Source organism: Rhodnius prolixus, unplaced genomic scaffold (assembly GCF_049639745.1).
Source record: "Rhodnius prolixus isolate KJV_2025 unplaced genomic scaffold, Rpr scaffold_4, whole genome shotgun sequence".
Taxonomy (NCBI): Eukaryota; Metazoa; Arthropoda; class Insecta; order Hemiptera; family Reduviidae; genus Rhodnius; species Rhodnius prolixus.
In genome coordinates, this window is record NW_027411614.1 from 32,257,321 (window position 1) to 32,273,843 (window position 16,523).

The window sequence follows — 16,523 nt, forward strand, 5'->3', positions numbered from 1 at the left end:
TAAACCTTTTAATTGATTGATAAATCAAAATATTGTATAACATATTAGGTACTATACGCAGTCCAAGTGCGTTATAATAAACTAAGAATAATTGATACATCAGAATGAAAAGCATGTTGTGTTTGCTTCGAGCCGCTCATTGGTTGGTCTCAATTAGACATAGATAAAACATTTTTATTATAGTTATTAACTTACTTTTCTTTGTATTATTATGAGGTTTCACTCCTAAAATCATGTACAGGGCCATGTAGAATGAATAACCTGGTTTATTGAGAGAAAAATGTATGTTTTTCTTTAAAAATTATACATTACCAAACTATAAATCAAATAAGATTATGAATATTTATATTAATTTTGCAATGTTGTGAACTAAATTATTTTGAATTAAATAATCTATAAGTTCATTTGTGGTAAATAAGACATTTCACTTATAAACAAAACTATGTAATAATTTAAAGGGAGAATGTTAGAAACATTCTGAAACAACAGACATTCAGATGATAAAAGCAGTAAGTTAAGTAAATATGATAAAACTTTATTTTAACAATGAGTAAAGTTTCTAACTCTAATCATATTAAAGGATTTCTATGTTTTGTTTGTAAGCTGAATTATTACAATGGAAATTAAAACAAAGTTGTTTATTCAACTTTGGGTAAAAAAACAAAAATAGTTTGGCAAACTGTAATAAAACATTGAAAATATGGAGATGGACAACTCCAAAAACTTCGTAGAATTATTACTAGTGTACTACAATTAAAACTGAAGAACCTGTCAAATCTCTCTCTTTTATACCTTAAATAAATTTTCTTAATTAAGAATCCATAAATGAATAATGCACTTTTCCATAGGAGTTGTAATTGCGTTACGTTATAAAGTTACGTATATTCTACCACCTATACCGTAATTTCTGCAATTAATTTAACCGCCCCTTACTTTAGAAATTTACAAAATACAAAAAAATATAGTTTTTAACAAACTCAGATGGCTTTCTCTTAGTACTATACTCAAGGTTCTAGTTCACGAGTTTTCTTCTAAATCGAAACAATTCAATCATTTAATTCTTAACAACATTATACTCTTTGCCAATTTCAGTCATTATTTTTTTATATTTTTGCTGAGCTTTCTAGCTAGGGACTAGGTCACCTTTAGGGCTGTGGTACAGTAGAATTATATTGTGCATTAATTTGATATAAAAAACATTAGATATACTTTAATATATTTTAAGACGGCTCAAATGCACTTCATGCTTATACGGTAAATCTGAGCAAAAAATGGTAGAGGAAAAATTTGTTGTCCGTCACCTCTAGTTTCAAAATATGTGACTTGATTTTAGATTCCTGCCCTCATACGCGACTGACGCGCGACCAAAAGTGAGAGTTCGCAGTTGGCCCCCATTTTCATATACACAGTTTTAAAGAGCATAAAAAGTTATGAAAGAAACCGGAAACCGCAATTCGATATCTTCAAAATTAAAAATTGCAAGACCATTTCAAAATCTGGTATTTATTAATCATATTTTAATTTTTTAACTTCAAAGAGAAAGAAGAGCACGCGATAGGTCATTTTTATGTATTTTTTCATCCCCTTTCTACTAAAAATAATGCCAAGGCAGTAAAGCTAGCATTTTTCTTAATATCGAGAAATAAGTTGTTTTCCGAGTGATTTTTCTAAGAAAAATCAAAAGTTAAGAGCTTTAGATGTTCTCAAGCATTCACAAAATGGCTAAAAAGTAATTTTACATCTGTTAGAAACAAGAAGGTTTAATAATTATTTGGTAATTTTGGGAGAGTTGCGTTTAATTACCAAAAAAATTGGAAACCTCCTGCCATATATTTAAGTGATCAATATCTTTCATGTAAAGGATCAAACTTATTCCTTAATTTATCAAATAATGCACTTTATTCAACTTGTGAAGCATGTACTGTGCCTTCAAAGGTACCTCCTAAGATACAGAGAGCAGTTGACAACCTCCTGGCTAACCTGGCTTGCGAGCCAGAGGAGGTAGTGAGTAGAAAGGGAAAGAGGACTGAAATTGGCATTATTCTTTCTTCCTTCTGCATTAATGAATCAATCACCAACAACAATGAATGATACTCTACAATTATATAGTTGGTAACCAGACATTACACTGAATATAGAGAAGCCTATCCTAACCCATCCTCGAGATCAGTTTTACTACATACTTAGTTATTTATTTTCGAGAACGCGAAGAATCCATTCATTGAAGAAATACTTCTTATTCAGGAATTTTCTTCAATTTGATTTTAATAGCACCTTTAACCTCCAGAACAGTTCACGAGAATGCGCTACTGTAACAACACTTTTAGAAGGATAATATCCATCCTTATATCCCAGAAGTACCTTTAGCATTTACATGAAAAAATTATGCAAATAAAAGTTAAAAATTTAATGAGATTCAATTAGTACACCAAGTTTAAACTTAAGTAAATAAAATTTAAACTTTCTGTAATTTTTGGTTTTTGAGCTACGATTGGACACACACAACACACCAGAAAGAAACTTATGCACACAGAGACCAAATTGGAATATTAAAACGAATATTTATGGTGAACTCTCAAAATTTAAATATAAATCTGTACGATTACGATACCTCCTCTTACATAGAGAAAGAGAAAGGTTAAAATTACACATACATTTTGTAATAATCATCAATTCGAGATACTAAACCAGCAACCAGAATTGAGGTCAAAGTGCCTGTGGATGTTTAGGGACCAACTTATTGATGTTTCATTTGTTTCCGGAAAAGCCAACAAGAGATGACCTATTTAATACACAGGATTTCGTCTTAATGTTGTCGTTTTAAACTGGAGGTTAATGTGTTTATAATTTGGTAAAAAATAAAACAAACATTATACTTAGAATATTTTACTAAAAAAAAACATTTCTGGTCAGAATATTCCAAAACCTGAATATATAAAGCAAATTAGACAAGAATCTTTTCAAGTTAAAATTTGAAGCAGTTTAATTAAAAACAATTTTACAATTTTCATCTCTTCATCGTGGGTAAACTTTCTGTAGTACTGCGAAATCCTCGTAATTAAAACTTTTTTGGCTTTCTCCTCAACTTTGCATGTTTTATCTAATTATGTTCCATAATTATGGTTTGATTTTTCAATTTAACTTACAGAATATTTGGTACATATTTTGTGGTAAAGAAAATATCTCAGAATGAATAAATTTTGTTTGCAAACAACATTGCTGTTTTATTTGCACTGTTATTTCTTAACCATCAAAGCACCCGAATTAGTCTAGCATTAATCTCTGCTAGCAGTGGTTTAAAGTAGGAGGCCTTAAATTTGTTCTTTAAGACAAATTTCTGTAAAAGAAAAATTAAATTGATGTGTCAACTGGACATTGATTAACTGTTATCTACATAAAATTAATATATTTCTGAGTAGAATTCTAAAAAGTTTTCTAATTTATGGATTTAAAATTCCTTTATTATTTATTTTTGGGGTCCCTAGGGTCGGATGCCCTAAGCCTCGTCTCGCCCTCATCTAGCTATCTCTAGCCACTCAAAGGACCCCCTTTATTGGTACTAACAGGAGGTAAGCCTATGTCCCGCGTCGATCAATCTATGGATTTTTCTTTTGCTCAGCTTCATACTGCACTCTCGTTTTGAAGTTGGCTAGTCTGCTGTGAGACTCCAAAGAAAAGGAAGAAGAATATTAGATAAACACAACCCGGACTCAGATCTAGTACCTTGGTGGGATATAGAACAACGATACCTCTGAGCATTGAAAAAAAGGTTAAAGATGGACAGCGGAAAATTAAACCAATAAGATACATTTCAGAAGTTTAGACCAAAATTTTAGCAATATTTTGAAAATCAATACAACGTACTCAATCAAAAAAGATAATTTCTGATGATTGATATGGAGTGGATTTCGAGAGAAGTCATCTAATGATGTTCTTCAAATCATGAAAAAAATAAAACTCCGGAAAGTACTGCAAAACTATATGGATTATTAAACTTTAGTTAAGGGCCAAGTGAAATGTGGGCTGAACAAAAACTTATCAAAAAGGAGTTTCAGTACCTTTTATAAGAATAGCTAGGCATTAAAATTGGTAGGATTTGACTGCTGAACATTTTATACGAATTCATCCCCAATGACTATTTTTGGGCCCAATGGATGATCAGAAGAAAAAAGTAAATACTTGATACACGCTGTAGAGTGCTCAAGAATTCCATGTAAAATTTAGTTTAGGAAACGGAGAGCTTCCACGCTGGTTCGCAAGCAAGAGAGTAATAGTATTTAAATAGAAGATATACGAAATACATTCCAGTCTCAGATGTTTTTTTTAGCGAAATGAAGTTAGGGTTGAATTATTTGTAGTACTGTAGTTCCTTTGAGGGAATTTGCCATTAGTACCGTAACAATTGCAATATAAAGTGGAATGAGTATTTCACTCCCAATTTTGAACAGTTCTTTAACATTACGGAGTTTACAATGTATGAACATACCAGTTAAAATACGACGATTCATTTACTTTGTTCCATTCACAGAAATATATTTCACGAACGTAATTTCCAGGATATAACACGACCACAACACTTATTCTTTAACAAATAGGCTTTATTTACTCAATATTTTTCCTTTGAACCACTTTACGTCATTAATATCAGAAACATCTACATCTAATTATTTTGCTTCACTAAATTGTAAAAACGATACATTTATTCTCTAGTGTTCGGCCGTAATCGTTTCCTCACCTCTTTTAATTAATTATTTGTAAAAGAGAATAGCAAATTATATCAGATTTCATTATCAGATTATGAATTTTTATTTTTGGTGGATTCATGGAAAGCTATCATGTTAAACTTATTTCTAGGGTACCAATTATGTGAAATGATGTAATACTAGAGTTATATTCATTAAAAGCATTCTTGGAATTCTAAAAATATTGAAATATGAACTTGGATCATTTATGTGAAGATAATGTACATGTAGCAATAACTAAATAAAGTACAAGATTCAGGAATTTCTAGTTAAATATAGTACTGGATCTGCCCTTATCCAACTTCTCAAATTTTATTTGAAGAAAATTGTTTAATAAAAGAGCGGGTCGGTTTCTAAATTGTTTTTAAATGCTTTGAAAACATTCGAAAGTTTTTTCTTTGTGGTTAACTGCAGAATATATAATTCAACAATTATACCATTGTTTAGAGAATGATTCGTTTTTCATGTTATTTATTTATGTGTAATAACAATAACGATCGTAATAGAAAGAAGTGTTTACACTTACCAAAACCTCAGGTATTGTTTTGTTTCAATATTCTTTAATAATAAATGTATTATATTAATGGAGGTCAAATGGTATTTTTTTTTTCCAAAACTCTCTTTTAATATTTATGGGTTTCAATAATTTATCACAAATATTTGCTAACATTGATTCTGTGTATGAGAAATATAACAGACAAATGTTGTATAAAACAAATATCCCAGCATCTAGGTAATTGCGTTTCTTTCTAATGATGGAAGAGGCCTGAGAAAACAATAATTATTGAAAACATATGTTTGGAAGAGGTTTGTGTCTACTTTGCCTGTTATACTTCTATACTTCCGTGGTATACAAATGGATTTTCTTATGGAAACTTCGACTAGTAGTAGTTAGTAAAATCTAAAAAATATAAGTCTTCTGTTTTTCGTTAGAAAGCCAAATTCAACCGAGCAAATTTTCTTTGTGATGCCCGAAGTGAGTTACCAGCATTAACTTCTTTTTTCTTAAATATATAGTTTATAGATCTAGTTTTCACATAAGAAATAGATTCCACTATTTTTTTTTTTTTTGCGTTTATTGTGCTACAATCAGCGCGTTAGCGCTATAAGTAACCATGATACAATACGTAGAGTAATAAATGTTAAGGTAACGAGTGGAGAAGTTACCCAGTGGTAACACTCCAAAACATTATATGGTTAGTCACTCTCTTCACTTGAGAAGAGATCACGAGGCCACTGTCTTTTAAGACGTCTTGTCCGGGTTGTCAGGAAGAGTTCTACAAGAAATATTTTGAGCTAGAGGATTTGTATGAGATTGCAGGCTGAAATGGAATTTTCTGTATCGTGTTTTAGCAACTTGTGTGACAAAAAGAATGTTAAGGTCAGTGTGTACAGTCAGGTTGGAGACATAAAATGGAGCGTTTACGATAGTTCGAAATATTTTAGATTGTAGCGATTGAATCCTTTGGAGATTGGAACGTTTGGTTGAACCTCACAGCTCTATTCCATACGCCCAGATGGGTTTCAAAATAGAAGTATAAATCAGTCTTTTGTTGTCCAGAGAGAGTTTTGATCTATCGTCTGAGGCTTTTTTACTATTTTTAAAATTGAAAATAACTTTATTTATCAATTTATTAACTTCATTTTTCTTTTGAACTCAAAGAGTTCTGAGTAAACGTTACCGTCATCAGATGCAAGGATAGTGTTTAGATTGCTATACAACAATTTGTATAGCATGGTTAAATGAAGTTAACAAAGAATTCCAATGATATACAAATTTTCAAAGGCGAGAAAAGGCCAATTTTACACATCCATCCAATCTAGTGTCCCCAAAAAACAATGGTTTTTCAGATATAAGAACATCAATAAGAAGTTTATTAGCACACTTATTAGAATGCGATTTAATCACAATTATTCGCCGCACCATCTAGTCAGGATTGGGGTGGAAACAAATGTTCGAGTACTTCTGGAATAATAGCAGATGCCAACCACCTAATTCTGAAATGTGCTAACAACACTAAAGAAAGAGAACGATTGTGGAAGGCTGTGATAGCGACTGGACGTCCTGCCAATCTAAACACTATCCTTGCATCTGATGATGGTAACGTTTACTCATAACTCTTTAAGTTCATAAGAATCAACAGTATAACTCTGTAAATAATCAAAATACTGAAGAAGCTTCGCACATACAATGCCTGATTTACTTAGTTCAAAAGACCAAAAAAAAATCATTTAATATTATATTTAGCTATAAAAATATATTATCTACCAAAATAGCTGTAACATTATGAGATAGGATTAGCTCAATATTTAGAGCCAAGATCTGAGCTGCCTACCTTAAGATTTTTTCTTCCTAAGAAAACTCTCGTAGCAAGGGACTAGGTCATATGTTATACATATGACTTAGTCCCTAGCTGAAAGCTTAGCAAAAAATAATAAACAATTTACGACTGAAATTAGCGATATATTTACTTCCTTTTAATAATCATATTTAGCAATTATTACAGTGCGTTTCCAGGAACAAACAATAAAATGCGGCAACCTGTGGCAACCTCAAGATTCTCTCTCTAATAGCAGCCTGAAATGGTCAAAAATAAAGTGGAAGAATTAACACCATCATTAAAGGAGTGACATAAAACAGTGACATAACATAAAGAGCATTCACAGATACTGATTGAAGACTGGTTTCCAATGGCGTGAAGAGGTTCATTATCTTTATTATGAAATGAGATGACGTGGAAGAACAAGTTGGAGAAGCTTAAAATACATTATTGAGGAAAATATAGAGCTGTTTGACTAACACGGTGGCGATTAGAGGTAATTTTGAGTTAAATAAGTCAATATGGTTTTCACATTCTCACTTACAAATAAATAGTTCTTGGGTTAATTAATAAAGTTGTTTACAAAAAAGGTAACAAGAAGAACAAGAAAATTTGCAGAAAATGCTGTTTTTTTCCCCAATTTTCGACCACTCTTTTCTTAAAGTCTAATGCAACTGGGTTGTTGCAAAAAAAATTACTCTTACAAACGAGGTTTTGTCCTATATTTTAAAGAAAATTTGGGAATTTTATCTTTTATAGAAAAATATAAAAAAAAAATTGTCGAAGTTGAGTATTTTTCAACGTTAAGCTTTTTCGTGCATTTTTTTTTGGCAATCAACCCTTATACAACTGTCCTGCCGGGCAGTTCTAACATAATATTAATTAATTTTAGAAAAAATCAGCAAAATGAGTGCCAAATTTGATGAGTTTCCCTCAATAAAAAGAGCAATTCGCGAATATTTATTTGTAACTTTTACGCTTCGTAAGTATTCACTAGATATCAAACAATATAAATACTATTTAGGAAATTTGTGAGAGAAACTGAAATTTTTGATGGAAATTAATTTCAGCCAAGTATCTCCCTCAGTAAACTATTAGGCTTCTGAACATCCATTTGCAGTCACTATATATAACAATTTCTGCTCAACATTTTATTTTTAATGATTAACCTGCGCAAAAGAAAGCAAGTAGTAGTATTGCTGGTTGCTGATTTGTCATAAAAGTGCTCTAAAGAAGAAGGCTAGATTTTAACGAACATTCTGGATTTATCTGATTTTTGTAAAAAAAAATAAAAAATATCGTCACGATGGTTGGAAAGATAGTAAAAAACATCGATATCTCATGAAAATGCAGTTTTATAATAATTAGTCTAGAACTGTTTTAACTATAGAGTAAGATTAAAGTTATGCTATAAAACTGGTAAGGGGTGTTGAATTTCATTAACCTAGCTTGATTTTGGGTCGAACAGATTCATTGACACAGATTGGATGATCAGTTATTGGCATATCCATCATCGACACATGAAAACTAGTTTTGGACAAGAAAATTAAATTTTAAGCACGTCTCATTTTCTTTGCTGGCAAATTGTTAAATAATTAACTATTATAGTTAATAATTATTAAATATTAAATAACTATAGAGAGAATGTATGATTACTTAAAGTTAAAATGTTGAGTCAAATAGTGAGTTACAGAATAAAACTCATTAAAGAAGAAAATTAAATTTATATAATGCTAAGCTTATTGCAGAGGGACCTTCTTATATTACTTCATTAGCAGTGATCGACCACCTTCAGGTGTTTTACACCAGGATAGTTAAATGAAATTGTCGAAGAATTAGTTGGAATCAAGCTGCAATTTCTTTGATTACGAAATATGTTTTACTACATACAGCGCTAAATCTGTAAGTTCAAATGTAGAATTATGGTCTTTTAAAAGCCACTGTTCACTACGTTTTCACACAGAAAAACCGGGGTTCTCTTTAATGAATACAAAATATTTTGGGAACTTGTTAAGTTGAAAAAGTATTGTGAAGAAAGTTTCTAATTCTATCAACTAAAGAAAGACAACATTTTAAAGTTTTAGCATTTATATCAACTATTTTCCAATGAAGAATGAAACAATTTTGCCAGCAATTGTTATTTAAAAACAACTATTATTAACAAATTAAAATAAATGAATAAATCAGTCAGCAGTAAACAATAATTTAGTAATTATGTAGAATTTAGAGCAAAAAGGAGTGGTTCAGGGCAGCTAAATATGATGTTTGTTATCTAGTGTATATGTTTATTTGTGGTTTCTACAACGGGAATTGTTATTCACGTATTTAGAGAATAGCAACGGATTTTCGAACAGACATCAACCATCCCAAACGGTATTCGGCCTTACATTCCAGAAGTTGAAGATACTGGAACAACTGCTGTACGTAGTAAATTGTAACAATCTCATCCGCACAAATAAACAAATAAAATGGCTAATTTTTAATTAAAAATTGTCTAAATTTTATTGAATCAATGATTATGAAGAGTAAATTATTAGAGAAGAAAATTAAATTTATATAATGCTAAGCTTATTGCAGAGGGACCTTCTTATATTACTTCATTTGCAGTGATCGACCACCGTAGACCACCATAGATGCAGGAAATCTTGATTTTTAATCAGTACATCAGCTGAAAAACCGAAATCGTAATAAATATTTCTTAAGAACATTTGAAACAAATTTAAATTTAGCCCTAGTTTTTTTAGATGTTAGGTAAACGAACTGAATTGTTCCTGATATAAGGCCAAAAATAACTTGTGATGTCAATGGTGTAAATAAGACCACATCATCGTCTACATCGGAAACACTTCCCACAAATAGAAGGTCTGTCTTCATTGACTGTTCTTGGACCATACTATCCAATCCAAATTAGAAGTCACCCCAAAACTCATCAAAGTAACGCAGGATGTAATACAGAAGTAAGTTAGCACCAGCAATTTGGAACTATCACCCGATAAGTTTTGTGACTCCAAGGAGTTTATTGTGGGAAAACTAACACTGTGGATGGAAATTTATTCTTTCTCGAAGTTGAAATCTCAACTGCGCACACTCATATATTTGAAAATAAAAGTTGTTAATGAACTTTCTAATTGAAAAAAATTATAAAAGAAATACATACTTTCGCTAATTGAAGATGCTAATTAAAGATGATTGATTGACTGTTATATCAAAAAAGGAAGAATTTAACTCAGTAAAAGCATACTGGATTTCCGCGCAGATCCAGCTGCCTGGCCTTAGAGCTTCACCTCTTAGTAGCTTCTTTCAACTTACAGTAAAGAGCTTCTTACATCGTTGAGGTTAAAATTGGCAGTGCACTGAAAAGACCTCAGATATTGACGCGTTTTAAATTGAAAAACAACAAAAAATTCTTTTAAAAAATAATGCACCAATGTTTAGACAATGACGTATAAATAAAACCGTTATACCATTGGCGATACACTATTTTCTTGTTCTTAGGGGACCTCAAAATAAACATTATCAATAAAAAAATAATTTTGAAGTTTTACCAGTACTTCCTTTTCAAGAAAGAAAAACGAAAACACTGGTTAAAGAGACAATTTTCCTAGTCAAGATTGTGTCAATCTCAACTAAAAATTGATCTGAATGAAATGAAATTGACTTAGAGCTTTCACATCATCATAAATTGAATACGGTATGACCGTGTGAGCAACCGGTGACGTCCTCCGGAAAGTATACCTCAGTGAGCTTGATGTGAATATCCCCTGGTTTAATGATGGGATAAATTTTCGTATAACTTCAATATTGAAATTATCTAAATCTAGTTTCTTTCCTTGTGTAATTCTAACAGTGCCTACTTGATTTATTCATAAATATTAAGAAAATATGCGTGTTTCAACTTGTTAATTTGTATTATTTCATGTTTTTTCTCTAATGGTTTTGGTATTTCTCCGTTTGCCACAAGTTTTGGACAGAAGTGTGCACACAGCTTCATTTCTTAATGGAAGAAAATCGTGAATTTTACTGAGTAACCTTTACAGTTAAATAGAAGTTCTGATTGGATGAATTTGATCAAAACATTTCTGAAGTAGACCCCCCCCCCCTACAATTAAGACGAATTATCTAATTTGTACATTTGGCAATTTCCCAAATTTCAAGCGTAATGGTAAAAACACACACATACGTACATGTCTATCGTAAAAACTACTGTTTCACATTCTGGAGAACTCAGATTTTTTTTATTTTTTGCATCCAATCAAAGTGGAACATATACAATAATGCAGTATAGTTTTTAGGAGATTAAGAAATTCATAAAAATAAGAATATGGGACAAATATTATTAATTCTAAAATTATAAAAACTTGAAAAATTCTTACTTCCACTTAACCAAAGCATTAAACTAAAGCAACGCATTTAGTATGCCTTAATTATCATAATTTTAATTTTGTTTTGATCTTTCTACGAGACTTACTGTTCCTTCAATAGAGAAGGTGGAGGAGGAACAGAGAGCAAAATAACAATCTTCAAAAAATAAATATTAAAAAATCGCACTTACGAGAAACATAAATTTCCAAGGAATGTCCATTTTTATAAATATCTCCAGCACGAAATTAATTTTCAAATAAATTTTTGCATCTTTGAAAAGTTAGCATTTGTTCTATAAAATTAATTGAATACTCTTTTCTTGCGTTGAACTTGATATTCATAGAATACCTCAATTAATATTCAAATTGGAGAAAAGGGAATGAACAATAGAGGATAATAAATTGTAAAGTAATTCAAACAAATAATTGAATAGGATTGTTCCAACCATTTCGGTACACTTTTTTTTATTTGGTCTAAAGCATTTTATTTTAAATTGATATTTTAAAATGCTAGATAGAAAGTATTTCTTTTGTATCAGAGATTCCATTTGTTCCTGAGTTCGCGGATTCTGATGACACGATTAGAAAGACAGATAAATTTTCTAAAAATTGATTTCGAAGCATAAGTTATTCTCCAAACAGCCTCAATCTTCCTCCGAATGCTGGAAAAATAAAAGTAATCGAAATTTTTAAGAAAACTCATTAGGCCCTTACGTGATCATTAACACACCTAGGTGCTAGCAGTTTTTATAAAAGTTTCCTTGTTTAATGGGCTTTTAAACGGTATATCATTTTCCAGGATTCCTTTTATCTTCGTATGAGATATTACGTTTGTTTTACAAGAAAACGTGCTCACGAGCACTCAGCAGTGATAGTTTATCAAGTTGTTTAATTCATTGAAAACTCTTTTAGATGGACCAGTTGTCAATTTTTAAAGTAGATTGTCTTAAAATAAGAAAGTCGAAGGTTACAAATTGCACTTAAAAAAAAATAAATTACTTCTGAAAAAATGTTTCAAAAAAAAGAATAAGTAGTGAGTTTAATAAAACGATGGGTTGTAAGTCATATGAATAATTTCAAAAAGTTTTTGCTTGCCAATCAACGAGACTTGTTTGCCTCTTTAAATCAGGTGAATTTGCTCCTTTAAAATATTATTTGACCTTACTCGCCTTCCAACTCTTCATTCTAGACGGTTCATTAGTCAAATTATATTTATAAATAAACTAGAACACTAAATGGACTGTCTCGACCTCCTCTCTACGCTCAATTTTCACAATTCTCTTATAAATACAATATGACAATTAACTTTTTCCAAATACAGTAAGAATTACGCAAAATTCTTTAGTGACCCAAGTCTATAGAAAATTTCTCAACCTTGACAGATTTAAATTATCAACGTAGATTTAAACTATAGTTTAGCGATTTTATGATATGTAATTCTTAAGATAGAAAAAAGTTTAAAGAAAAAAGAATGTTGAGTCATTTAAGTTCTGAAAGGAAATGGGAATCTGAGAATAAATGGTGGCTTAGAAAGAATTTTATACCCATTAAAGGGATTTTTTTTCGGAAATTAAAGCATCGTAGTTTTAGTGACTGGAACTTTGGGCTGGTTTTAAAGGTTCAGGAGAAGTAATGAGGCTTTTTATTATATTTTTTTTAGAGAGGTTCAAGATCATTAGGAAAGAGAATAAGGGTGAAAGACAATAAGATGCGTGAGCAATAAAGGTAGACTTAGAAGAAAAAAGAGTATATATACTCGTATATCTTAAGAAGGTGATAAAGCTATACGGGAACGTTTCAATTATATGGACTAATAACTTAGATGTACCTCCAGAGGATTATAAAGGAAATGTTCACAAGTGTGGCAAAATAGAACCCAAGAGGAACTGGCAATGGTGATAAACTTAAATGGAAGCGAGAAATCGACTGACGAAGAAGTCATGAGAATTCATGAGACAACCCTTAGTTTTACTTAAAAAGTTAGTGAAAAATTTGTATCTTCTGTTTCTGTAAAGTTTTATAAAGATGATTAGGTTTCGAAATGGATTTTTCACCGCATTGAGGTTTGGTTCGGAATACGTTTTGTAAATAGTTTTATTTGCTTCTTGATGGGATTTATAATCATTGTACCACAAATGACCGAACTTGAAGGTTAAATACCGTAAACGGAAGTGCAAATTCACTATATGTTTAAGGAAATATAACCTATCATTCAATTTTCCTAGTTAAGTTTAAGGTTTCCTTAAAATCTGAATTTATGTAAATATAGTTCACAGATTCTTTGAGAAATCTAAGGGCTGAGGTTTTATAAGGTTTATCTTTAATTAATTGCTTCGAAAGTGCAACTTAAGAACTAAAACGTTTCACCTTACAGGTAGCTCGTTGTTCTAATAATTTCAGTTTACCTTTCCTCAATTAAGAGTTTCATTAATCTCAAAGAAAGCGACACTTCTAGAAAGGATTGATTAATGGTCCGCCAGGTGTCATCTTGATAATTAACTCAGATTATAAAGATGGTTCCAGAAAAGTCATGGTCAGATATCAGATTTTGAGGAATAAGATCTCTTAGCACGTTATCTTGGTAGCACATTATCAAATCGCTTCTGGGTAGAGGTTATGGTTTATAAATTTTTCACAACTTGGATGAACGAAAATGGTACTTAACTTCAAAAGGGGTTCAAACAGGTATTCGCCTTTAAGCTGCAGTGCTAAAGGTACTAAATTCTAGAATCTTAATATTCTTTTAACTATGGTATCCAGATTTACTGGGTGTTTCAAGAAATTATGTGACAGATACTTTGACTGAATTTGGCGCCGCTCGCGCCTTTATTGACCATAGCGAGGAGATTCTCGATGAACTTTCAGAATGGTTAGAAATCATCTTTACAGATAAGCTGGAGAAGCTAGTCTACCAATAGGAGTGAGAGCAGGTTGATTCTCTTAACTCTAAGTTTGGATCTTAGTGGGTATTGTGGTTTAAAGCGATCTCAAAACACATCCCTTTCCTACAAGTTTGTACAGAAGCAGAAGGAAACGCCCACTTAACTTATGAAGATTGTCTCCTAAATGAGCTATACATGAAACCAAGTTCTAAATCTAATTATAACCGATAAGACATTGTTTTGTTCGATTTGTTCTCGAAGATCGGAAACTTAAGTGATCAAGTCAAGGTCTTAGACCTTTTTTCTCGATTCGGTTGGTGATTGGGGCGCTAGTAAAAGTTCACAAAGAATAATATTAATAATAAAATACCGTTAAAGCACGTTATTTGAAGTAACTTTGAAGATAAAAGAAATGGATGGAACGAAAGAGATTTGTATCATATTTCTAGAGTTTATTTCAAATTCTTAAATAATTTTCTACTCTGAAGAGGACGTAGTGTAATCAAGCCATATTTTCGAAGCAGAGCTTTTTGGGGATCAACACCAAATAATTTTTTAGTAAATGATCTGCGTTAAGCGTTTTAAAGTGTACATGTGAACAATGAATTCCAAAAACGTAATCTTGCAGCAAGGCTAAACATTATAGTTTCCTGGTTGGAAACAATATCTGACAGGAAGTTATACAAGCAAAAAAGTGGACAAACCATCTTGATCATCCCTGTGGGTATCCCAGCTTAATAACACTTATATGACATCCATTGATCTCACAATTTAGTGGATCTATAGTTATCAATGTGATGAGTACAATTATTAAGGTTTAGCAACCCCACGAACAAACTCCAGTTCAACAATATAGTATGTACAGAATTCTTTGCTCTCTCGTTTTAAAGGTGCAGAAGAGCTTCAGATAATTTAAGGCAAGGTCTTTCTAAACCACCGCTTGTCAATAAAAATAAATCTAAATCTTTTAAAGTATCGCTTTGCTAAACAGGTGTATTTTTCAATTAATTCAGACTTTCGAAAATTATTAATTTTAATTTTTTTTTTGTTTACTTCTTTTTGCACTAAAATTCTTAAATTCTTTTCAGGGTGTTCGGAAGAGGGATAAATTTTGGCTTTCCTACAATGTACTGATCAACCATATGTTTAATAATGATATGAATAAAATAATAAAATGAGTTGCCAATATTTCGAGTGTGAAAAAAATAGACTACCAACTATTCATCAGGATAACTATGCCTCAAAATTAATTTCTTTTGTGTAAATTTATTTACGAAGGGAATTTACATTAAACTTCTCGCCAAAGTGCCATTTTAGAAAGTGCAAATTTCTTTTTAAGTGCAATGCTAAAATTCAAAGACAATAATTAATAAGTGCGAATTGCCAGAAAGTTCTTATTTCAGTGTTCAGCTATATTCAGTACAAGATAAATATCGGTATAAGTACTTTTTTTGTACTATATTATCATATTTTACTATCTAATTACATAAATCCCTACTGATTTTGTTTGAATGTTTAAAATATAAAAAGTGATTTGAAGGTTGACGGAAAAGGATGCGCTCACGGTACCAAATATTTGAAGCTAGAAGATATTTTGTTACTTGTTTGTCTCTGCAGTAAAAGATAATCTGGGAAATTAACAGATTTTTTTAACGATATTGCTTTAATTTTTATTTTCCCGTCTTTAGAGTTTCGCGTAAGTTTTATTAAATTCATTCTAGGGTTATGTAAATTTTTCAGCATCACAAGAATAATACATTTTGACCGGTTTCTCCGGCGCTACTAGTTTGAAGCGGCTGCGTATCATTACTGTTCTCCCAACTATGCAAGCTAAAGCTAAAGTTAGTACGTTTGCTTTGTAAGGAATATGGTGTATCAAGAACTTAAAATGAATTAATTAAAAAATTTAAAAAAAAGTACAAAATTTTTAAACTGATATTTTCACTCAACTTTGTTTTTTATATGATTCGAATTTGTTTAATTTTTTTATTTCGTTAAATGATAATTTAATTTGTTATTGCAATAATTCAATTTTAAGTCCATAAAATATATTTTTTAAATTAAATTAATTATTCTGATTAATGAAAATACGTCTCCATATTTTACAGTAAAAATAATTATTCGACTGAATAAGAAACTCAGCATAATGTTAACAATTATTTAATGATGATTACTTTTAAAAATTAGCTCTACTTAAAATAATAAATACAAAAATAA

At 30.9% G+C, this 16,523-nt stretch overlaps 1 protein-coding gene and 1 long non-coding RNA gene across 8 annotated transcripts in view; one reads left to right on the forward strand and one right to left on the reverse strand.

Annotated features, from left to right (window-relative positions):
• The window catches only part of Cbp53E (Calbindin 53E), a 62,326-nt gene that overhangs the window by 45,604 nt on the left and 199 nt on the right, over positions 1-16,523 (reverse strand). For 2 of the 4 annotated variants that reach the window (XM_074132251.1, XM_074132250.1), the window contains exon 1: positions 196-258. The exons of 1 other annotated variant lie outside the window; for it this stretch is intronic. In XM_074132251.1, the coding sequence (XP_073988352.1) occupies positions 196-247 (52 nt within the window). In that variant the 5' untranslated portion in view covers positions 248-258. Of the gene's footprint in view, positions 1-195; positions 259-5,268; positions 5,498-16,523 lie in introns of those variants that run through there. One more of the 4 variants, XM_074132254.1, reaches the window with a different exon arrangement.
• On the forward strand, positions 5,534-16,238 carry LOC141456339 (uncharacterized). 4 transcript variants are annotated; one of them, XR_012459730.1, is made up of 4 exons: positions 5,534-5,718; positions 7,238-7,559; positions 13,085-13,403; positions 15,395-16,238. It is a non-coding gene; the product is annotated as an uncharacterized lncRNA (long non-coding RNA). The 4 variants fall into 4 exon arrangements; XR_012459729.1 differs by having other exon boundaries at positions 7,250-7,559; XR_012459728.1 differs by having other exon boundaries at positions 7,261-7,559.